This window comes from Somniosus microcephalus, chromosome 6, assembly GCF_052327205.1.
Source record: "Somniosus microcephalus isolate GS21.2 chromosome 6, FLI_Smic_1.0, whole genome shotgun sequence".
Classification (NCBI taxonomy): domain Eukaryota; kingdom Metazoa; phylum Chordata; class Chondrichthyes; order Squaliformes; family Somniosidae; genus Somniosus; species Somniosus microcephalus.
In genome coordinates this window covers 117882206-117905926 of record NC_140992.1, presented here as the reverse complement: position 1 = coordinate 117905926, position 23721 = coordinate 117882206, and the positions used below count along the sequence as shown (strand labels likewise).

The following is a 23721-nucleotide window of genomic DNA, read 5'->3' as shown; positions in this document are numbered from 1 at the left end:
GCAACAGTGCTCCCAAGTCTGATGGTGGAGGACGTCTCTCAAAAGCGGTCTTCAATTAGATGGCGGCGAGCATCCCTCCCAGGTGCGGGCTGTCTACCTAGAGCCCTCTGGTGCTCCCCCTGGTCCACCTCATCTTCCTCCTCCTCCTCTTGTGGCCCCTGAGCTTGACCCTCTGGCACAATTGCTGGTGGTAATGGCTGGTTTCTTATGATCGCCGGATTGTGGAGCATGCAGCAAATCACCATGAATCTGGAGCCCTCCTGTCCCTTCTCTCCCTCTCTCCTCCAGCAGCTGGTGCTACTCTGCCTGGCCTCATCTCCTCCTTCCATTCCTCCTCCAGACCAAGGGGGATCCCTAGCAAGATCCCCGTGACCAACCACTCACTTTCTCCTGCTGACTCCTATAAGGTACAGTAGCACAGCACTCACTCTCTTTAGGTGAAGTCATCAGAGAAGTTCCGGAATAAATGTTGATAGAGTTTTGGTGAAGTCTTGACAAAGTGTCCCAGAAAGTCTCCCACTGTGTATCAAAAGCCCTCTTCAGACGCAGTGTAGTCAGTCGAACTCCAACAGCAAGTGAAACAGTGAAGCACTCGCAATCCTCACCAACGACGTCTTTACTCCTGTTCAGCTGGTTGCTATTAGGATAGATCGGTAATTGCAGCGCTAGCCAGCAAAATGGCATGCAGCTTCTTTAATGAACATTAGGAGCCAGTTTAGTTGGTAATCAGAGCCTTTATCATCCTCGGGGTGGCCGTTCCTAGCGCCGCTTAAACTCCTTTACCAAGATGGCGTCTTGTGCTAAAGGCAGTCTAACCAGGCGTTGCAGCTCAAGACCCCATCTTAGCCACCTCGGAGACTCTTTAGTGCCTAAAGTATCTGGAAGATAACCCCCTATGGCTCCAAAGTTCTTTTAATTTGTTGGGATGTGGGTGACACTGGCAAGGCAGTATTTATTGCCCATCCCTAGTGGCCCTGAGGGCATTAAGAGTCAAGCACGTAAACCCAGATTATAACCTAGCCTGACTGGTGTAAACGGGTCGTCAAAATGGCGGGCGTGGGATTCGCGCCGCATACACGAGGTGTTCCTACCCTCCGCCACTTTAACTTGGTACAAAACAGAGTCAGGAGGGTAGCTTGCCCCAGCCAGCATGGGACCGACTTAAGATGCAGAAGTCACGGCCGGGTGACGTCCTTGGCACCATGAGACAATTTTAATTCCCGGGATCGTAGGAGTGCATGGCACCGATCTGGCCAGCAAAAGCTGGTGGCAATCAGCATCGGGCCAGAAGAGGCCCAAGCAAGTGTTTTTTTCCCCCCACTTTCTTAAAGTTCTTAGTGACAGCAGTGTTCCTCCTGGCCCAAAATGGAAGCCTTGGCCCTCCTCTTCCTTGGGCTTTACCTCCCCACTTCTCCGGCCGCGACTGGCCTGGACTCTCTACCCCAATCACTTACTTTGCTGAGCACCGTTCCCTGAGGACCCCAGTGGCGTTGGACTCTTGCCCGATTTCCCGCTCCCGCCCACCGACTCTCACATCACTCCCACCTGCAGGAGACAGTGCAGAGGTGTGCAAATGTGGCCCAGAAGTTAATATGGCCCGGGCCTCATACTCAGCTGTCCAAGGGGGGGTGGGGGTGTTCCCGCGCAACCCGCTCACCCCAAAAGCATCCCAAGTTAAAATTGGTGCTACAGTGTGGGACTATATGTAGGCCAGACCAGGGAGCCTTGCAGGTTCCCTGTAAGACATTAGTGAACCAGTTAGATTTTTAACAGCAATTCAGTAGCTGGTCCAGAAGGAATTGTGCAAAATATCAGGTAGGAATGTGGAGAATTGCAGGTGGGAATGTGCAGAATTACGGGTGGGAATGTGGAGAATACCAGGTGGGAATGTGGAGTGTGAAGGTGGGAATTTGGAGAATACCAGATGGGAATGTGGAGAATACCGGGTGGGAATGTGGAGAATACCGGGTGGGAATGTGGAGAATACCGGGTGGGAATGTGGAGAATACCGGGTGGGAATGTGGAGAATACCAGGTGGGAATGTGGAGAATACCAGGTGGGAATGTGGAGAATACCAGGTGGGAATGTGGAGAATACCGGGTGGCAATGTGGAGTGTGAAGGTGGGAATTTGGAGAATACCAGATGGGAATGTGGAGAATACCGGGTGGGAATGTGGAGAATACCGGGTGGGAATGTGGAGAATACCGGGTGGGAATGTGGAGAATACCGGGTGGGAATGTGGAGAATACCAGGTGGGAATGTGGAGAATACCAGGTGGGAATGTGGAGAATACCAGGTGGGAATGTGGAGAATGAAGGTGGGAATGTGGAGAATACCAGGTGGGAATGTGGAGAATACAAGGTGGGAATGTGGAGAGTACCAGGTGGGAATGTGGAGTATGAAGGTGGGAATGTGGAGACTACCAGGTGGGAACTGCGAGAATGAAGGTGGGAATGTGGAGAATACTGGGTAGGAATGTGGAGAATACCGGGTGGAAATGTGGAGAATTCCAAGCTGATGATAATGTGTGTTATTTTCACTTAGTGAATGTCGGAAGTGCAGAGTGTCTGCAAGGCGTACCTGTTGATTCAGCGTCTGCGGTGCTGTGATTCCCTCGGGGTGAATGCCCACAATCTTGCCCCCTTCTATGATGATGTCAGCTGGGCAGATCCGCGAATCTAACACCACTTTTCTGCTTCTCACCACCGACAGTTGAGAGCCCACATCCATTTCAAAACAAAATTCTTCCAGACTGTTCTGAATCCATGTACCATGTGACTGATTAACTCTGTGTCCACGCCACCAAGTCAACCATTAACTAAAGAGATGTGGATGATTGACTGCAGCCAAATGCAAAATAATTCTTTATCAGCAGAACAGGATCCATGAGGGGTATCAGAGGAGCCCAAAGGCCAAAGGACTTTATGAAGCCCTTGCTGTACCTGACCTAGGAATGGCTTGATGTGGCAGTGTAGAAGATGGAGCACTACCCTGAGTCCAGCCTATGCTGCACCTGCTTGGTGCTGCTACTAGAATCCTAAAATGGGATATGATCCTGGGTGTGCCCTTGGCCTGTGCTCTGCTTGCAAGCCTGGGCCTCCTCTCTACCCTGCAAACCTGTGAGTGGAAATGACAAAGATAACAATTCCACTCATGTGCACAGGCCTTGAGCACGATATGTACTGGGGTATGTACCCAGCACTGGGAGAACAGGAAGTTCAGGCTGCTCCAACGTGTCAGCCTGATTTGAATATTTCTTTGTATTAGTGGGACTGTCCTTCTGTCTGAGTGTATAAATTGACAGACAAAACACCGTAGCAGGTACACGGCTAGGAGAAGCCACTTGCTGTGCTTCTTAAAACTGCCCTACTAGACTTATTACACTCCATTTTCAGATTTATTTCGGGTTAATTGTGTTACATTTCTCTAGCATTGGGCCGTATATTCCGCTCAGAGGCTGGAAGCCCCTGACCTGCAAAAAAGAACCACACCGACCTTAATGCTCTGAGCCCACGTAAACTTCCGATTTAATCCTGAGGACTCCCAGGCAGCGTCTGACGTCACGCCGCCCAGGAGCGCAGCGAGCGCGGAGCCTAGGGTTTCGACCGTAGAGGAGACCCGCCCTCAAAAGTGATATTTGCATAGGCCACGCCCCCAATTTTTTCCAACTCTTCAGAAGCATTGGCAACTGAAAGTAGCTGCAAAACTCAATGGTAAGTTGTTTCTTTATACTTTTTTAAATCTTTTGTAAACTTTTAGAAACTTTTAAAGACTTACATGGATTGGAAGAATCTTAAATAGTTTTAAAGAGATAGAAGCAATTTAAAGAGTTATAAAAGCCCTGAAAAAAAATTTTTCATTCATTTTAATTAATCAGCAAAGTGAAATGGAAGGACTGAGAACAATTCGCATGATTAAGAGAGCTCAGAATTTCAGTGACGATGACATCAGCACACTCCTCAATGAGGTTGAGGCGACGCGCCTCCGGATCCTTGGGAATGAGAAGTCCAGGGCGCCGCGCAAAGGACAGATGACAGCTTGGTCAGAAGTTGCCCAGGCTGTCAGCGCGAACTCCACCATTCCACGGACAGCGGAACAATGCCATTACTTTGACTCCCGCAGAACCGCCCTTACCTGCTCCCAGCGCAGAAACAGTGCAGGGCCACGAGACAGCAGCTCCGCCAGTCCTGATGCAAGCAAACGTTGCCTTTCAGCAGCAGTGGCAGCAGCAGCAGCAGCAACCCTGTCACGAGGCAATTGCTGAAGGGCAAGAGATGGCACACAGGGGCCTTTCAATTGGCTCCGGTCACAGGGAAGGGGAAAGCACAGGAGACGGTAGGTTATCACCTTTTGAACAATCCACCTCCTTTGACCCTCAGGTACAGATGCGAGGGAGCAAATCGTTCAATTCTTTAATGTTTCGTTTTATTTAAATGTTAAATGTTGTCGTTGCTTTTTTTATAGAAATATGTATTTGTGACTGAAAGTGTATGTAACCGTTTCGTTTAAAAAGTACAGCCTCTAGTCACTTTGAAAAAAAATTCAGCATTTTTTTTTTGCAAAAATATTTAAAATTACAACTGTTTGAAAATTAGAAAATAGCTATTTTCCATCTTGAATGTCTTTATTGCACTAAGAAACCAAAAAAGTCACTTTAAACTGTTTACAAATTTTATTCAAAAAAATTATGTTTGCGAATGTTTGAAAAGAAGAAATTAGCAAGTTAACATTTAAAAGTTAAAAACTAAGAACATCAAAACTGAACCTCAAAAGTCTTTGATGCTGCAATAAAAGTTCACTGTTTCACTTTAAATTGTGTCTGTTCCTTTCTTTGCCTTGCTGGGGGAGGGGAGGTACAAGGCGACACTATCATCACCTCGTGAAGGTGTTGGCTACTAGCAGTTCCGGAGCAGCCTTACTTTCAGCAGCACTTGGCTCCTCCCTGTCAGGCCTGGCCACAGGCACATTGGCATCATCCATGTCCTCCATTTCAGCAGGGAGCTCCTCTGCAGGGTTAAGGGTCAGTCCTTCCCGCAGGGCAAAGTTATGCAAAGCACAACAGGCCACCACAATCCTTCCCACTTTCAGAGGAGAATACTACAAGGTCCCCCCTGACCTGTCCAGGCACCGGAAACGTGATTTAGAACTCCAATTGTCCTCTCTGCCACTTGCCGTATGGACACGTGTGTCTGGTTGTATCTCTCCTGAGCCTCATTATTGGTCTTGCGGTAGGGAGTCTGAAGAGATCACAAAGTCTCTGTTTGAAGAATGGACTCAGTCGAGAATATTTTGTGGACTTTATAGGATTTTTCTGAGGGTATGGTCCCTGTGATGGGATCGCCCTGTGCAGATATGTGAAAAACTGTTTTGTTAAAACTCCAGAGAATGCATGGCAATTGGCTGTGACAAAAGAACTGTCAGTCATCCAGAATGTATGGGTTCACCCGACAGTCCTGGATAAAGGAAGGGGGGCCATTGACGAAGGGGCTGAGGACCCTGAGGCACCCGTTAAACTTGAACCTATTAGAAAGCCACTCTAATATGCAAAAGCACTTTTCACCTCCATCTCAGAAGAGAAGCAGAGCAATGAACCCACTAGCCTAGCCAGCCGAAGAGGAGCCAGTTTTTCCCAACACAAAGACCGAGAAATGTCCCAGACTTAGGGCCATTAGTCCAATCACGGAATACTCATGGGTCTGATAATGGCCCATCACTGACTAAGCACCGGAGTGCTTAGAAACAAAAGGATTTTAAAGATTGGCGGGAAAGATAGGGGTAGCAAGACTCCTATAAAGATAGATCCTTTTCCGCCATTCCCTCTCTCTCTCGCTCTCGCTCCACCAAGATCGACCTAACAAGAAGAAGTACCAGAGGAAGAAGCCGCTGAGACTGAGAACCGCAAACCCCGCACAGGGAACGGGCTCCGGGCAGTGACTTCCCACAGCTGAGCGGAGCGATCGAGACCGACTGTGTGTGGTGGTAAGCATGGCCTCAAGTGTCCCAAGCCGGTAACCAGATATCCCAGGTAAGCTGGGTGAGGTGTAAGGGCTCAGGGTTTTTCTCACAAGTGAAGTTTTTGGGCTATTCTGGGGTGGAAGCTTGGTTTGGTTCAGCCAGGCGAAGGGGCTTATGCGACTGGGTAATTCGTTGGTAGGGGTGGAGTTAGAGTCCACCATAGCAACAAGGGAATTACTGCATGTTATAGTCCCCAGTTGTGTACTGTGGGCTAGAAATTCAGTGGGCTTTGCGCCCAGTTACCGCCCAAATAGGGTTTCTGCGCCAGTGTAAGAGGGTGCGCTGATATTCAGCGCTGCGGTAATGGCGGCGGTAGCCGGTAGCGCTGCGCCGACACCGATGACGTCATCGGTGTGCGCAGTGCCCCGGTTCCGCCCCGCTTCCGGCCCAAACCCCATATTTAGTTGCGGCCGCCTCTTCTGCAGCGGCCGCAAACAGCGATTGAAAAACGGGGCCGTACTGCTGCGCTACTGGGGCGCTTTAAGGTGGAGGTGTGGCTGGCCGCTTTTTCGGCGGCCGCCTGCCCGCACCTCCTTCCCCGGCCTCCTCCACCACCCCCCGCCCCGCGGCATTGCCGGCTGCTTTCCGCGAGCCCGGCACTTCTCCGTGGTGCCGGGCTCATTTGCCGGCACAATCCAGCGGCGATCTCGCTGTTGCAGGCACCTCCCCCTTAAGAGAAGGAGGAGGCCTGCAGTACCGCAGCCTGCCGCTCCGCAGCAGGTGGCGCAGCGGGGCCTACAGTGCAGAAATTCAGTTTCAGCGCCCCAAGCAGGGGCGGGCACACCCTGGAATAGCGCCCGGTTCCGACTTGGGGCGCAAAAGCCGAATATCTGACGGGCGCACCTGGCTCCGCGCGCAGCGCTAACTTTTGGGCGTTAGCCTGCTGGCGGGCCTTAACTGAATTTCTAGGCCTGTATGTTTGTTGTTTGTAAACTGGATCTTATTCTCCACAGAGACAGTGATTTTGTTTAATAGTGCATGTTTTAGCCAGTGTATGTTGTTTTCACTATCCCCTCTGACCTTCCCCTCTCTGACCCCGAACAATCAGTCCTCAGCAAAGGCCTGAGCTTCATCCCCTTACGCCCCCATCTAAATGAATTTCGAGCTCGGTACGATGCTGAGCTCTTCTTCTGTCGCCTTCGTCTCCGTGCCCACTTCTCTGGCCAGGAGTCTTCCCCCCACACAGTTGATCCTTTCTCCCGCTTTCTAAATTCTCGTTCTACTTGGACCCCTCCCTCTGGCCTCTTACCCTCTCTAGATCTTTTCATTGTAAACTGCCGACGTGACATTGGCCGTCTCCATTTCTCTGCTCCCCTCTCTCACTCCAACCTACCTCCCTCTGAACTTGCAGCACTCCGTTCTCACCGATCCAAGCCTAACATTATCATTAAACCTGCTGATAAGGGTGGTGCTATTGTTGTTTGGCGAACCGACCTCTACCGTGCGGAAGCTGAAGGCCAACTCTCCAACACCTCCTCCTACCTCCGCCTGGACCATGACCCCACTAGCAAACATCAAGCCATTGTTTCCAAGTGTGTCACTGACCTCATCTCCTCTGGAGATCTTCCCTCCATGGCCGCCAACCTCTTAGTCCCCCAACCCCGCACAGCCCGCTTCTACCTCCTTCCCAAGATCCACAAACAGGACTGCCCTGGTAGACCCATCGTTTCAGCCTGTTCTTGCCCCACGGAACTTATCTCTTCCTATCTCGACTCTATTTTTTCTCCCCTTGTCCAGTCTCTTCCCACCTACATTCGCGATTCTTCCGGCGCCCTCTGTCACTTTAACAGTTTCCAGTTTCCTGGCCCCAACCGTCTCCTTTTCACTATGGACGTCCAATCCCTCTACACCTCCATCCCCCACCAGGACGGCCTTTGGGCGCTCCGTTTCTTCCTTGAACAGAGGCCCAACCAGTCCCCATCCACCACCACCCTCCTCCGCCTGGCTGAACTTGTTCTCACATTGAACAACTTCTCCTTTGACTCCACTCACTTCCTCCAAATTAAAGGTGTTGCTATGGGAACCCGCACGGGCCCCAGCTATGCCTGCCTGTTCATGGGATATGTGGAACATTCTTTGTTCCAGTCCTACTCAGGTCCCCTCCCTCACCTCTTTTTCCGGTACATCGATGACTGTATTGGTGCCGTTTCCTGCTCTCGTCCTGAACTAGATAAGTTCATTCACTTTACTTCCAATTTCTACCCTTCCCTCACCTTCACATGGTCCATCTCCGATTCTTCCCTTCCTTGACTTCTCCGTCTCCATTTCTGGCGATCGGCTTTCGACAAACATCCTCTACAAGCCCACCGACTCCCACAGCTACCTGGACTACACTTCCTCCCACCCCGCTTCCTGTAAGGACTCTATTCTATTCTCCCAGTTTCTCCGTCTCCGCCGCGTCTGTTCTGACGATGCCACCTTCCACACCAGTGCTTCCAACATGTCTTCCTTTTTCCTCAACCGAGGATTCCCCTCTACTGTGGTTGACATGGCCCTTGACCGTGTCCGTTCTATTTCCCGCACGTCTGCTCTCACCCCTTCCCCTCCCTCCCTGAACCACGATAGGGTTCCCCTTGTCCTCACCTTTCACCCCGCCAGCCTCCACATTCAACAGATCATCCTCCGCCATTTCCGCCACCTCCAAAGTGATCCCACCACCAAACACATCTTCCCCTCACCTCCCCTTTCAGCATTCCTAAGGGACTGCTCCCTCTGCGACACCCTGGTCCACTCCTCAATCACCCCCAACAGCCCTTCTCCTTCACCTGGCACCTTCCCGTGCAAGCGCAGGAGATGCAACACATGCCCTTTTACCTCCTTCCTTCCCACTGTCCAGGGCCCCAAACACCCCTTCCAGGTGAAACAACGATTTACTTGTACTTCTTGCAATTTAATATACTGTATTCGTTGCTCACGATGCGGTCTCCTCTACATTGGGGAGACCGTTCAGTCCGTAAGGGTGACCCTGAGCTTCCGGTCGCCTGTCACTTTAATTCTCCACTTCACTCCCACTCTGATCTCTCTGTCCTCGGCCTCTTACATTGTTCCAATGAAGCTCAACGTAAGCTCGAGGAACAGCACCTCATCTTTCGATTGGGCACTTTACAGCCTGCCGGACTCAACATTGAGTTCAACAATTTCAGATAATTATCCCTGCCCCCATTTTTCATGCAGTATGATTTTTGCCACTCCCATTTGCAACATTTTATCTTTCCTGCCTCTTAGAAAAGTACAGGGTGTTCTTTCAATTCCTTCCTCCCCTCCTAACTCCCCCCCCCGCTGTCTCTGCACCTGCTTAATATCTGTTACATCTCCAGTTTTTTCCAGTTCTGATGAAGGGCCCCAGACCCGAAACGTTAACTCTGTTTCTCTCTCCACGGATGCTGCCTGGCCTGCTGAGTATTTCCAGCATTTTCTGTTGTAAATATAAGCATGATTTTTCACCAAAGCATTCCTGTCCGTGACTTATTCCATTTACACTCTGAATAATAATTCCCGGGTATAGAACTTTCGTAAGGCGAGGGCGATTCGAACCGTCCATCTAGCAATCGGGCTAGGATCAAAACCGCTTACATCTCTTGGCGACCAGCGGCAGGACCTGGGTTAAAGGAGTGTAAATCAGTCATGGACAACGCTTCTGGTGAAAGATCCCAAATGGAGGAAAGGATATCTTCATATGTATTTAAGAAGGTTAACGTCACTAAGAAGTGAGTGCTAGGCTTGTTGCGTGCTGAGCGTCCGGTGGACGCAGCGGCAGAATGGACGGAGGGCAACGAGCATAGGCGCAGCATTGAAAAGGCGATATGGCTCGTCTGTCTACAAAGACGAGTGCAACTGCTAGATAAGCAGGTTGCTAAGTTAGCGGCAGGGCTCAGGGAGTCTGAGGCACAGTCAGACACAAGGGCTGTAGTAGGGAGCAGGTTATGCACGGAGCTAAGGGATGAGAAGCAGGGGAGATTAAGCCAGGAGGAAACCTTCCATAACCATAAGGAGTTCCTGCAATGCCAGGTAACTGAGGCAAAGGGGAACAAGAGGGTGGTTAGGGAGGAGAACGCTCCCTTGTTGAGTGAGGTAAAGGTGCTGGGAGAGCAGTTGAAGGATATTCAGGTGGCATACAGAGTCGCCAGCGCTGGAGGGTTTGATACGGGTAATCCTGGTCTTTGCCAGGAGCAGATCCAGAATTTGACCGATGCTCTATCTAAGGCCAAAGGGATGGTCTGCTTGGTAGCTCTGGGAATGGCCCGGGTAGATGAGGAAGAGCAGGAGGGAGATAAGGAGGACTGTGAGGCAGAGGAGAACGCTCGACCACCGCCCGAAGTGCCGGGACCAGGACCCATGTGCCCTGTCCGGCAGTGGAGACACGGTGCGCCCATAGACGGTCAAGAGCAAGGAGCACTGCAGAGTGACTTCATGGTCCCGTATACAACCCCCCAGCTGCAGGCAATGGTCTCTAACCTGACCAAACTGACCAGCACAGGGGACCCATCTGTCCATTTTGTGGATGTGGAGCAGGTGGGGGAATCAATAATTGTAACGAAGCTGAGACAGCCAAATTACTTGTATTCTCCCTGGATAGTAGGTTGTACTAGTCACTCTCAGCGGGTAGCAAGAGGGGGCAGGGTACGTTAGAGGGGATAAAGGATGACATCCTAGAGGCTATGGGCCTCAATGATGAAAGTCTCTTCTCCCGAGTGGAAAGGACAATGCAGTCAGCTGGGGAGGCACCGCAGGCTTTCACAGACAGGCTTTGGCCAGTCTAGTGGAGTGCCTGTGCGGGGGTGCCCGACCGGGCACAGCTGCAGGGGGAGCCTAGGGCTCATTGGCTGAGGACCCTGGTGGCGAACAGCCTGCCCAGGATCAAGGCCAAAGCAGAGGGTTGGTTCGATTCCAGGGATCCCCAGACCACAGAAGAGAGTGTGATCCGGCAGTTAACACTCTCTTTTAAGAATAGTAGGGGTGAGGATGACAAACCAAAAGGCAGAGTACACGAGTTAAAGCCTAGTGGAGGCGACGTTAGATGAGAGTGGCGCCAGGAAGGGGGTAGCTCAGAGAAGAAGCAGGGTTGTTATGGGTGCGGGAGTAAAGGGCACTGGAGGAAAGACTGCCCAGTCTCTGACAAAAGGAGCGGGAAAGGGGATTCTCCAGCGCCAGTGCAGAAAGCCGCAGCTGTGGCAGGAAGCAGCACTGATCCGTTCACAGTATTAGTGGCTGCTCTTCGCGCAGTCTTTCTGGCAGGGCAGGGTAGGGTGGACGCGGCAGCGGGCAGCGTACTCCCATCTGCCCCGAACAATCCCGACCCATGACTAGGGGCTTCTCAGCCCGTTTACCTGTGCCCACTAAGTTATGATGCTTGGAAGAGACCGTGCGTGAAGATGGGGGTGGAGAAGGTGCAAGGGACCGATCTGCTGGACACTGGAGCTTCAAGCACCATTGTCTATGCGGATAACCCGACCACATCACCTCTATCGAGCGGGGTCCCACATAACTTAGTAGGGTTCACCGGGAACGAACAGGCTGGGTCTTTCTCCATCTCGCCAGCCATCGATCTGGGCACACTCCATACGGAGTGGAAATGTGTCCTGATGCGGTGGGAGCGGGAGGGAATAGGTATTTTGGGGGCAGACTTCATACTGGCCCACAAGATATTGGTGGATTTCCAGAATCACTGTCTTTGGGGGGTGTTGAATCCGTAAATCTTAAGGTATGGTGTTCTTCAATAACTAGACGGAGGCTGTAGATTAACAATCAACAGGTGTTTACTGGAGGAGGGTAGTCTAAAGACTAACAGTACAGATGCCTGCTCAAGGCTTATATACAGGTGTGGTCACTGCCGGTATTACAGTATACAGGTGCTGTAAAAGTAGTTCTCTCTTAAAGGTACATACACTACAATTCCTCCCCTTTTAGATTAACAGTACCCATAACATTCAAATAACAATTAACACTTTAACATGCACATTTAACTGAAATAGTCCATTTATAGATTCAGTCTTTGGGGCGGCTTCCTGATCCTTTCTGGATAGCGCCTTTCCTGAGTGTCTTGTTCTTGGTGCGGAGGCGATTCTGGCCCCCTTTCGTCGGTTAGTTCATCAGTTTCCGCTGCTACTGTTTCTGGGGTAGATGCTACCGCTATGTCGTGTTCATCCCCAGGTACGCGAGACATGGGGTTGACTCGTTCCTGTGACGCTAGGATCTGGTCGACGTGGCGTCTCACAATGGTCTCCCCAACATCCACTGTGTATATTAGTGGCCCCTGCCGTGTGCATATCGTTCCGGGTTGCCATTTCTCTGTTCGGTAGTCGCGGGCCAAGACTGGTTGTCCTACATTGAAGCTCCTTGTCGGCTTCTCATTGATGTGCTGGAATTGCTTATCCTCAACATTTCTTCGCACATTTGGTCTGAGCAAATCCAGACGAGATCTCAACCTTTGGTTAAAGAACATCATGGCCGGGGTCTGGTTGGTAACTGCATGTGTCGCATTTCTGTAGGCTAACAGGAAATTGTCCACCTTATGCTGTAGTGGAATGTCATCATCGCACATGGCCCTTATTGCCTTTTTAAAGGTTTGTACGAACCTCTCAGCCAATCCATTTGTGGCTGGATGATACGGGGCGGATGTGTAATGCCTTACCCCATTCCTTCTCATAAATTTCCAAAACTCTTCGGACACAAACTGTGGTCCGTTATCAGAGCAAATCTGCTCTGGCAAGCCGTTCCTGGCAAATATGGTCCGCAGGACTGCAATCGTTTTCTCTGTAGTGGTGGAGGACATTTTGATCACCTCAGGCCATTTCGAGTGCACATCCACTGCTATTAAGAACATTGAGTCCATGAATGGACCAGCAAAATCAATATGTACCCGTTGCCATGGAGAGGAGGGCCACTCCCATGGGTGTAGAGGGGCATGTGGTGGTGCATTTTGGACCTTCTGGCATCCTGAGCAGCTCTTTGTTAGGTCTTCGATTTGTTGATCGATCCCCGGCCACCACACATAAGCCCTAGCAAGGCTTTTCATTTTCACCCCTCCCAGATGGCCTTCGTGAAGCTCATTGAGCACTCTCTCCCTTAACTTGGGTGGAATTACCACTCGGGATCCACACATCACTGTCCCCTGGCATACTGACAGCTGTTCTCTTCTGGATGAGAATGCTGGCAACAGTGAGTCGCCATGTGTTGGCCATCCCTTCACCGTCAAATCATATACCCGAGACAGTGTCGGATCATTTCGGGTCTCCTTCTCTATATCGGCGTTAGTTACTGGCAAGCGTTCAATTATCGACGAATAAAATATTTCAATAGGGTCCACTGCTGGTGCTTCCTCCACAGTAGGCAGTGGCAGGCGTGATAGCCCATCAGCGTTTCCATGCTGTTTCGTGCCCTTATACTCGATTTCATATTGGTTCGCCCCTAGAAAAAGGGACCATCTTTGTAGCCGTTGTGCAGTCATCACCGGAACGCCCTTCTTTGGATTAAAGATGGAGACAAGTGGTTGGTGGTCAGTCAGCAAGGTGAACTTCTGCCCATGCAGATAGTGGTTGAATTTTTTTACTCCCCATACTAGGCTGAGGGCCTCCCTGTCAATCTGGGCGTAGTTGCGCTCAGCTGAGGTTAGTGACCGAGACGCAAAGGCTACTGGCCTCTCCAACCCGTCTGGGAATTTGTGCGACAGCACCGCTCCAATACCATAGGGTGATGCATCACACGCCAACCGAATTGGTAGTGCTGGGTTGAAATGGGCCAACACCTCTTTTGATGTGACCAATTCTTTGCACTTCTGGAAAGCTCGTTTACATTCGTCATTCCACTTCCATGGTACCCCCTGTTGCAGTAGGGTGTTCAGTGGGTGTAATACTGTAGACAAATTTGGTAAGAACTTATGGTAGTAGTTCACCAGCCCGAGGAACGACCTCAGTTGTGACACATTTTCCGGTGCTGGAGCCTTGACTACTGCCTCAATCTTTTCAGGGGACTTATGTAACCCCTCTTCATCAATAACGTGGCCACAATACGTGATCTGCTTCTGAAAAAACTCGCACTTGTGGCGATTAGCTCGTAGCCCATATTCCTTTAATCTAGTGAGCACCCTCTCCAGGTTGGCGAGGTGATCACTGTCATTTTCGCCCGTGACCAGGATGTCGTCCAAATAACACTGGGCCCCTGAAATCCCTTGCAGGACTTGATCCATTGCCCTCTGCCAAATAGCCGGGGCCGATGCTACCCCGAACACCAGCCGGTTGTATTGGTAGAGACCTTTATGAGTGTTGATCGTGAGGTATTGTTTCGAGGCTTCTTCTACCTCCATTTGCAGGTACGCCTGGGCCAGATCAATCTTAGTGAAGCGTTTACCTCCAGATAGCGAGGCGAAAATATTTTCAATCCGTGGAAGCGGATATTGTACCGTGTGAAGGACTGGGTTCACTGTCACCTTAAAGTCCCCACAGATGCGGACCTTCTTTGGTTCCCCAGGCGTATTACTCAACGACCTCTTCATTACAGGAACGATGGGTGTAGCCCACTCGCTCCAGTCCACTTTGGACAGTACTCCTGAACGTTCCAAACCTTCCAGCTCTGCATCGACGGCTGGTCGGATCGCATAAGGCACCGGTCTGGCCTTAAAAATCTTTGAGCTTGCATTTTCCTCTATTTTAATCGTCGCTGTTATGCCTTTTAGTGTTCCGAGTCCCTCCTGGAACACTTCTTGTGCGTCAGTTAGCATTTTTGACAGTCGTCCAGGTGTGATGTCGTCACCCTTTTTGGCCTCAACCTTCAGTGCCTGTATGGAATGCCAATCTAATTGTATCTTCCGAATCCATTCACGTCCTAGTAGTGGTGGTCCTCCATCTGGCAATACATATAGGTCCATTTTGGGTATTTCCTGGCCTTTGTATATCACGTTCACCCTTATTTTTCCTTTGGGGTAGACTTTTTGCCCCGTGTACGTCTTCAAGACAATCTCTGTAGCTTTCAAGGGTATATGTGAGAATAGCGCTTGTAGTCCCTTCGGTTTATGACTGTTAGGGCTGATCCTGTGTCCAATTCCATTTTCACTTGGACTCCGTCTATCTTGAGCGTGACCCAGATAGTCTGGTGATCCTCCATTTTGATTACATTATGTAGTTTCAGACAACCCAGCTCCTTGCTTCCGGAGCCTGTATCATTTTTCTGTTCGTCTGAACTACTGTCCATCACCTTATGTACCTTTTTGTACTTCTCCTGTGGAGATTTCTTGCTGCTGGTTTTCTTCCCTGACCTGCAGACTCTTGCTATGTGTCCTGCTTTTCCACACTGTCTGCACACTTGGTCTTTGAACCAACAATCCTTCTGGTCGTGTGTTGTTCTGCCGCAGCGATAACACTTTCCTGCTCCATATGACATTTCATTGGTGCCATATTCTTGCGGTCTCCGTTGTATCTCTGCAGCGCCCCGTGCGGCTGCTTCGTGTGATACTGCCATGCTGAAAGCCTTGTCCAGCGTAAGATCCTTTTCTGATAGAAGCCGTTTCTGGGTTCCTTCACTTTGAAGCCCACACGCAAACTTGTCCCTTAACGTATCTGCTAGTCCCATTCCAAACTGGCAGTGTTTCGATAGCTTGCGCCGTTCCGTTAAATACTCAGCATTACTTTCATCTTTCTGCTGGTTCCTTTTGTGGAACTTAAATCTTTCTGCTATCAGCAGCGGTGTGGGGTTTAAGTGGTCCTGTAGGATTTCCACTATGCTTTTGAAATCCTTATCCACTGGCTTCTCTGGGGTTATTAGGTTTCGCAGTAAGCCATACATTTTTGCACCCATGGAATTCAACAAAACCAGTGCTTTCCTGGCATCTGGCACTTCATTCGCCTTGCAGTACACCTCAATGCGTTCCACATATGTCGCCCAATCTTCGACTTCATTGTCGAACGCAGTGACACTGCCACTCTTCGGCATCCCTGGGTGTGGTTAGACTTTCTAAAATGGCGTCTCCCGCGCTTTCCTTTCTTCCCGCGCTCGCCCTTCTTCTCCGCTGCGGCTTCAAAAATGGCGTCTCCCGCGCTCTCCCTTCTTCTTCGCGGCTCAAATGGCGCGCTCTGCGCGTTCTCCTGTGCGCCTCTCTCGTTGCCGCCACTCGGTCCTGAACCCCGGCTGTGCTTTACCCTCTCTCTCTTTTTGTTTTCCGTCGATGCCGCTCGGTCTTCAACCCCCGGCTGCGCCCTGTGCGCTCTACCCTCTCTCTTACCCCGTCGACGCTGCTCGGCCTTTTCTGTGCCGTCGGTCGGCTCCAGCCACCGCTGTCCGGGAAGGGTCTGCGCTGTACCTGTTGCCAGCCTGTTGCTGGATCGTCGTGGCTGGAGAACCAAGCCCAGCTCTCAACAGCCTCCCCTGTGATGTTCACTCTCTCTGCCGGATGACTGGACGGTTGCTCGTGGTCGACGCCCATGCTTCTGGCCTCGACTTTCTTCCACCGTCCTCCCGGAGCGAAACCTTGGAAGGAAATGCAGAGTTGCAGGTAGATTCGAATCGACCTCGTCACCACTGTTGAATCCGTAAACCTTAAGGTATGGTGTTCTTCAATAATTAGACGGAGGCTGTAGATTAACAATCAACAGGTGTTTACTGGAGGAGGTAAGACTAACAGTACAGATGCCTGCTCAAGGCTTATATACAGGTGTGGTCACTGCCAGTACTACAGTATACAGGAGCTGTAAAAGTAGTTCTCTCTTAAAGGTACATACACTACAGGGGGCAGTATGCACAGGAAAGGAGAAGGAGGTGGTAGTTATACCAGGGAAGCAAGGCAAGGGAACCGTGTGTACGATGAAGCCCAAGGGTATTTATGATCTTGAACTTTTGGTCACTTCTACCCTGGCGGAGTACATAGCAGATGTGCGAGCCAACCTCGCGGCATTCGCTACGCACAAGCACGACTGTGGGAGGGTAATAGGGGTGGAGGTCAGAGTAGAAGGAGACCCCATGGCCCGACCACAGCAACAGTACAACTTCCCCAGAGAGGCAGAGGCAGATTTAGAGACAGCATTGGGATCACTGGTTGAGCAGGGTGTGTTGAGACCCATAGCGACCCATGTGAACTCTCTGATTTGGCCGGTTAGGAAACCGGACAATTCGTGGAGAGCCACTGTGGACTATCGGGTTCTTAACAAGAACATCCCAGCCTGTGCCCCCGCCGTCGCAGCCGTAGCCAACCTGATCGGGAGTATCCCAGCATCCGCGAAAACACTCACGGTGCTGGACATTTTGAATGGATTCTCATCTATTCCTCTCAAAAGGGAGGACCAGTATAAGTTTGCATTCACCTTCAAGGGTCAGCAGTACACATGGACCTGCCTTCCCCAAGGGTTTCACAACAGTCCTTCTATTTTCCACCAATATATGGCCAACTGCTGGCTGAGCTGCTGAGTCTGTTAAAGGAAGCTGGGTTCAAGGTTAATCCCAAGAAAGCACAGATTGGCCAGCAGGAAGTAAAATTTCTCGGGCTGACCGTGCGTGCTGGGGAGAGGGCCATCGATGAGGCAAGGAGGAAGGCGGTACAGGAGCTACCTGCCCCGACCACGGTAACGGGGATAAGATCCTTCCTGGGACTCACAGGGTACTCATAGAGGACTATGCCGCTACGGCAGCCCCTCTACTCCGGCTCCTCCACAGGGGAGTGGGCTGGGAGTGGGATGAGGACTGCATGGCAGCTTTTAGTCATCTGAAGAGAGATCTGCAGCCCGCACCGGCTTTAGGAGCAATTGATGGGGGAAAGGAGTTCTTTTTGGAGGTAGCTGCCACAGGGGACAGTTTGAGCACAGTGCTGCTCCAGGAGCAGCATGGCAAGCTGAGGCCTGTGGTATACTCACCAAGAATCCTCACAGATGTAGAGGGGGGGTTCTCCAATTGTGAGAGGCACCTGCTTGCCACACATTGGGCCACGAGGAGATCCCAAATCTTCACGGGGCGTCCCCGATAACTCTCTTAACCCACTCAGATGCTTCTGGATGGGAGGATAAAGGATGGCACGGTGAGCAGTGCATGCATTGCTCTCTCAGATGAATTTGAGTGTGAAAGGCCTCTGTGAGCCCAAGCTCGCCACAAATTTGATCTACCCAGGGGTGGCCCACAAATGTTCTGTTGAAGGGGTATGGGATGTAGACATAGAGTTTTGGGCTGGGATCCATCCCACAAGCCGCAACATCTATGTAGACGGGTCCAGTACAGTGGTGGCCGGGCAGCGACTCACTGGATGCGGGATTTTTGACCCAAAGGCAGGCATTGCCAAGGCCATTAAACTCCCGAGCACCATGAGCGCCCAGCACGCTGAACAGTTGGTGGTGGTGTATGTGGTTACCCACCCCGAAGAGTTCCCTACACCCTACACGATTTGCTCGGACAGCATGTTCACTTGCAATTCGTGTACAGAATATTTAGCCATTTGGTCTCGTTGCGGGTTCACATCTGCAGACGGGAAACCCCTAGCAACCAAGTCATTGTTGCGACAGATCACAACATCGATAGGAACCCAGGGGGATTTCTATATCCACAAAGTCAAGGCCCATTCTAAGACAGAATCCCGTGTGGAGGGCAATCAGCAGGCTGACGTGCTGGCCAAAAAGGGTGCTCGAATGGGCACTTTTTGGGCTCCATATGGGTTGAGTCTGGTAGCAGCGATCAGAGACAGAGGTGGGACCCAAGGGAGTGCAGGGGTGGCATTGGCCCCGGACCTAAAGATGGTCCAGGCACAGAATCCCACCCTAAAGACTGTTCTGGAGACGCTGGCTAAGGTAGAGAGTCCATACGGAGTGGCAGGTATTGCGGTAAAGGAAGGGATGGTTTTCAGAGGGGAACAGTGGGTAGTTCCGCAGCAGCACCGGAGAGAATTCCTTCAGTTGGCCCACAAGGGTCCAGGAGCGGGGCACCCCAGGCCGGAGACCATCTGACAACGGGTGGAACAGGCAGGGTGGTGGCCGCAACTGAGGGAGGACGTCCGCGACTTCTGCGCGGATTGCTTGGTGTGTGCTGCAAACAACCCTGACCCCCAGAAAAGGAAGGTATCCATGGAACACACTAGGAGAGTGGAGGGACCATGGCAGTCCATACAGGTCGATTATATCGGACCGCTGCCCACCGCACAGGGGGGTTACAAGTACTGCCTGGTCCTGGTGGATGTGTTCTCTAAATGGGTAGAAGCCTTCCCATGCTGAACAGCCACAGCTTTGGGGACTGCAAGGATTCTAGTGAGAGAAGTGTTCTCTAGGTGGGGGCTACCACAGTATGTGGAGTCCGATCAGGGGAGTCACTTCACAGGGGCAGTCATGCAGGCGACTCTGAAGATGCTAGGTGTAGAGGGTAAATGGCACATCACACAACCCGCAGTCATCGGGGATTGTGGAGCGGATGAATAGGACCATCAAGGAAAGGTTACGGAAGGAGACGGGAGACTCGCCTAGAAAATGGGCGGAGGTCTTGCCGTTAGTTCTGATGTGGGTCCAAGTCAGCCCATCTAGAAGTACAGGGTATTCCCCGCATGAGCTCGTGACTGGCAGGGTCATGAGAACGCCCAGCCATGTACTGGCCCCGGTTCTCACGGAAGATCAGTTGAGAGAGGTGAACCGGGACAGGTTTGTTAAGAATTTGCTTGAGCATCTCAGACAGATCCATTGGCAGGCTGCCAGTAACATGGGGAAGCAACATCGTAGAAATCGTTTATTGCTTGAGCCTCAGAGGCACCACGAGTGGAAGGTCGGAGATCAAGTAATGGTTAGAAACTTCGCCAGGGTAGGGACTTTTGAACCGCTGTACATGGGACCGTACAGTATCGTGGATAGGGCAAGTCCGATGGTATATGCGGTCAAAATGCCCCAACGCACTAAGTGGTTCCATATCAATCAGTGCAAGCTTTTTAACCCTGGGGAAAGAGCTGATAAGAGGAGGAAACAGCAGGGAGTTGTGAGCTGCGCTACAGGTGTGGGTCTCCAGCCCATAATCTGGGACTGTGAGGAGCCCACAGAGGGACCAGTCATTCCGCCTGTGGGGGCAAGAGTGAGAAGGAGTGCCAGGATCCCATGGCCGAGGGTGCCGTGGACGCCTCCTTACACACCGGTGAACGAAGGAAGCCGGAGTCGTAAGAGGCCCAGGGTCAAGGAGACCTAGTGTGGCCACCCGGAGACGGGTGGCGCTGTACATAACTTCTTTCTCTCCTGTCTGTTGCCTTAGCTTGTCTGTATAGTTTGGATTTACATGTATGCTGTGGATACCAAATGTAATCGTGTGTAGCTACGTCTGGAAAGGTGAGGCATCACGCAAGGACAACGTTGCATTCTGTGTGTTTTCAGGGAATGCCTAAGAACAAGATGAAGTCAGCCATGGTAGTCCTGATCGTCATGATTGAAGCCAGCACGAGTCACAGGGGCGACACCGAGGAATCGGTTGTCTTCAGCTGCACCGGCGGAGACAGAGCAGCCGTGACCACTGGAGGTGGCTTGAAGGATGGGGTGAGCGTCTATCTCCACGAGGGAAGACGGCCTGGATGGCTGGGGTCGAATTCCACCTGGTATTCCAGCCATGACAAGTTCACCTATGGTGAAGCATCCATCCCATGCCCGAGAATAGGGGTTACCACCTCCCGGTTAGGGTAACAGAGGGTAAACGGGTGTGCCTTAGTGGTAGGGGACACATTCCACTGGGAAGGTGGTGGTGGCTCAGGAAACTGAGCACGGATACAGGGGACCAGACAGCTGACTGGGAAAGACTAAGTAATGACACGTACCTGACGATCACGGGTTCTCAGGGAGGAGTGAATGTCTGTTGGGATAAGTGGTGGGAATCCAAGGAAGGGATTTATGTGTGTATGTGGGGTTCGGAAAAGATCTGCCCAGCAGGTGTGCCGATCGCGTTTAGCAGGCGATGGCAGGACGCCGGGGGGTAGGATTGGTTGGGATCGGAGTGTGGACTCCTGTGTGATCTCAAAACCCCCGAACACCATCAACACCACAGAGCTCATCTCATACACCAGGAAGTCCCTGCCCAGAGCCCCGACGGTACAGACAACTGCAGATGGGTGTCCCAACACCACCAGGAGTCCAGGGAATGGGTTGGTGTTAATCCCTACTGACAAAGTGTTGTTTCAGGATGTGCACTACGCCATGGCATCTGTGATCCTGAACCTGACTGAAGTCCATCTGCCTGTGTGGTGTCCAAGGAAGATGGAGAAGCTTTATGAAGCTCTGTTAAAAGCGATGTTTCAGGAATTTTATGAACTGGACTATGGAAATGTAGAGAAAGAACAGCTTTATAATCTGAATGTTGGGGATAGTGTGGGTTCCGGGAGGCAGAGAAGAGGGACCTGGAACGATGTAGGCACAGCTTTCAGTACAGGAACGGGTAATGTTAATAGTATGGATGATGCACAACTCCAGATGCAGATCACTGGGTTAAAGAACCAACTGCGTAAGATTCTAGGGGAAGAGAATGCAGTGGTGGGTTCAGAGCTTCATGAGGACCAGGCAATGACCGTCCATTTAAAGGAGGTCATTGCGGAGCTGGAGAGGCACGCAAAAACTGTTAATGATTTGATACGGGAGGACAGGAATGCCTCGGAGCAGGTTGCACGGAATGAGGTGTGTGTGTTGTATGGATCATGGTTGCTGGGCGAGGGCCGGAGTAACCTGGAGGACGTGAGGCAAGGTTGCGTCCCTTCATGGTTAAGCAACAAGCATCTCACCGCGCTGCACCCGTATAGCAATTCGTTGAGCCCGTGCCAGCTTCGTTTAGCCTCTGAAGCCTACCCTGTCCCTGTAGATTGTGGGCGGTCCAACCATACAGTGATGGGAGTTGTAGTGAGGATGCCAGTAATGGGCTGATCATCCCAGCCGGCACCGGTATACAGGGTTGAGAATATCGGGGTCATTCGTGGAGGAGTACATGTTCGTTTTAAAGCGATCCCGCCATATGTCATAAAGTGGGAGCATGCTATGACAGGCACTGACCTCTCCGGATGCCAGAGCCGGGGTGCACACGTAATACTGTGTCCCCAGTGTAAGAGTCATGAAAGTTTAAGAAAGTGTAAAGAAGAAAGAAAATACCTTAAAATATTGGTTAAATATTATGGTACAGTATGTATGTACATTTGTTTATTATTGATGCATATTCTAGTATAATATAGTTAATTTACATGACTGACTTATTGTATTGAGAAACCCCCTCTTTTCTTGTTCCAACAGTATAGTCTGAGAGACCCCCTTTATTCTTGCTCCAATGGTATAGTCCTTAAGCTTGTCACATGATATATCCAGCCATTTTTACAGTTCAAGCACCACGAGGCTAGGAAAGGTAGAAGCTTTGATGGCTGTGAAGCAATACAGTTTTTGACCATGTTTAAACGTGTTTTACTTTGAAATCCTGTTTGAAATGTAATACAGTAAACAGTTAAAAGACAAAGTTACGTTTTGGAACGTTTTATTTCGACACACGTCTACTCGTTGCTAAAAGCCTCAAAGCTAAAGCTCAGTGGCTGCATATTGAAAACTACGGAGCGCCACTACATTAGTCAAAAACTAGCTCCCTACAAAGGAAAGGACGGAATTGTCGGCGAACGTATATACAGGAATGGTCACGGAGCCAGACGGCAATATAAGAAAGTGAAGGTGCAGTGACTGTTACTTGCCTTGTTCATTCTATTCAGAAGCTAGATAAGAGCTGCGGGTAAAATGGCCGCCGCCTCATGGAGCCGTGAAGGGCTTCCCCCGGCTGTACGAAGGATTGTTGGAGAGGAACAGCCTTTAAGATAATGGAGAGATGGAAAGGTAGAGCCAGGTTTGCAGACTTAGTGAATTTCATAGACAAACAGGCTAAAGTTGCGATGGACCCATTGTTCGGAAACATCCGGGATGTCAGCCCAACTACTGATGGAAGAGTGAAAGCCAAGCCTGCTGAATGAAAGACTCTCAGGAAATGTGATTCCAAGTGTTAGGTCCGTGTATCTTAATGTTGTGTCCTTCAATAATCAGACAACAGACTGCAGGGAACGATTCAACAGGTGTTTACTCAACGTGGTTCAAACTGCAACTGAAACAACAGATTACTACTCAGCATTATATACAGGTATGGTCACTGCTGGTACTACAGTATACATGAGCTGTAGAAAGTAGTTCCCCCCCTTAAAGGTACATACATTACAATTCCTCCCCTTTTAGATTAACAGTACCATAACACTCATTTAACAATTAAATATCAACTAATTACAATTAACACTTTTCACATGCAACATGAGCTGAAAATAGTCTATTTATAAATTCAGTCTTTGGGGAGGCTTCCTGATCCTTTCTGGATAGCGCCTTTCCCGAGTGTCTTGCTCTTGGTGCGGAGGCGATTCTGGCCCCCTGTCGTCGGTTGGTTCATCAGCTTCCGATGCCACTGTTTCTGGGGTAGATGCGACCTGTACATCGGGTTCATCACCAGGTACGTATGGGCGAGGCATGGGGTTGACTTGTTCCTGTGACTCTAGGATCTGGTCAGCATGGCGTCTCACGATGCTCTCCCCAACGTCCACTGTGTACATTAGTGGGCCCTGCCGTGTGCATATCGTTCCTGGCTGCCATTTTTGTGTTCGGTAGTCGCGGGCCAAGACTGGTTGCCCTACATTGAAGCTCCTTGTTGGCTTCTCATGGATGTGCTGGAATTGCTTACTCTCAACATCTCTTCGTACGTTTGGTCTGAGCAAATCCAGGCGAGAT

At 50.8% G+C, this 23721-nt stretch overlaps 1 protein-coding gene and 1 long non-coding RNA gene across 2 annotated transcripts in view; one reads left to right on the top strand and one right to left on the bottom strand.

Moving 5' to 3' along the window:
- Positions 1-2810, bottom strand: part of LOC147116026 (allantoinase, mitochondrial) — a 44929-nt gene extending 42119 nt beyond the window's left edge. The window contains 1 exon segment of the mRNA XM_085990747.1: positions 2582-2810. Coding sequence (XP_085846873.1) covers positions 2582-2731 — 150 coding nt within the window. The 5' untranslated portion in view covers positions 2732-2810.
- A 254-nt stretch (positions 2811-3064) lies between these two features.
- Positions 3065-4814, top strand: LOC147116025 (uncharacterized). Its single transcript, XR_015078730.1, has 2 exons — positions 3065-3714; positions 3879-4814. It is a non-coding gene; the product is annotated as an uncharacterized LOC147116025 (long non-coding RNA).
- Positions 4815-23721: the final 18907 nt, after the last annotated feature.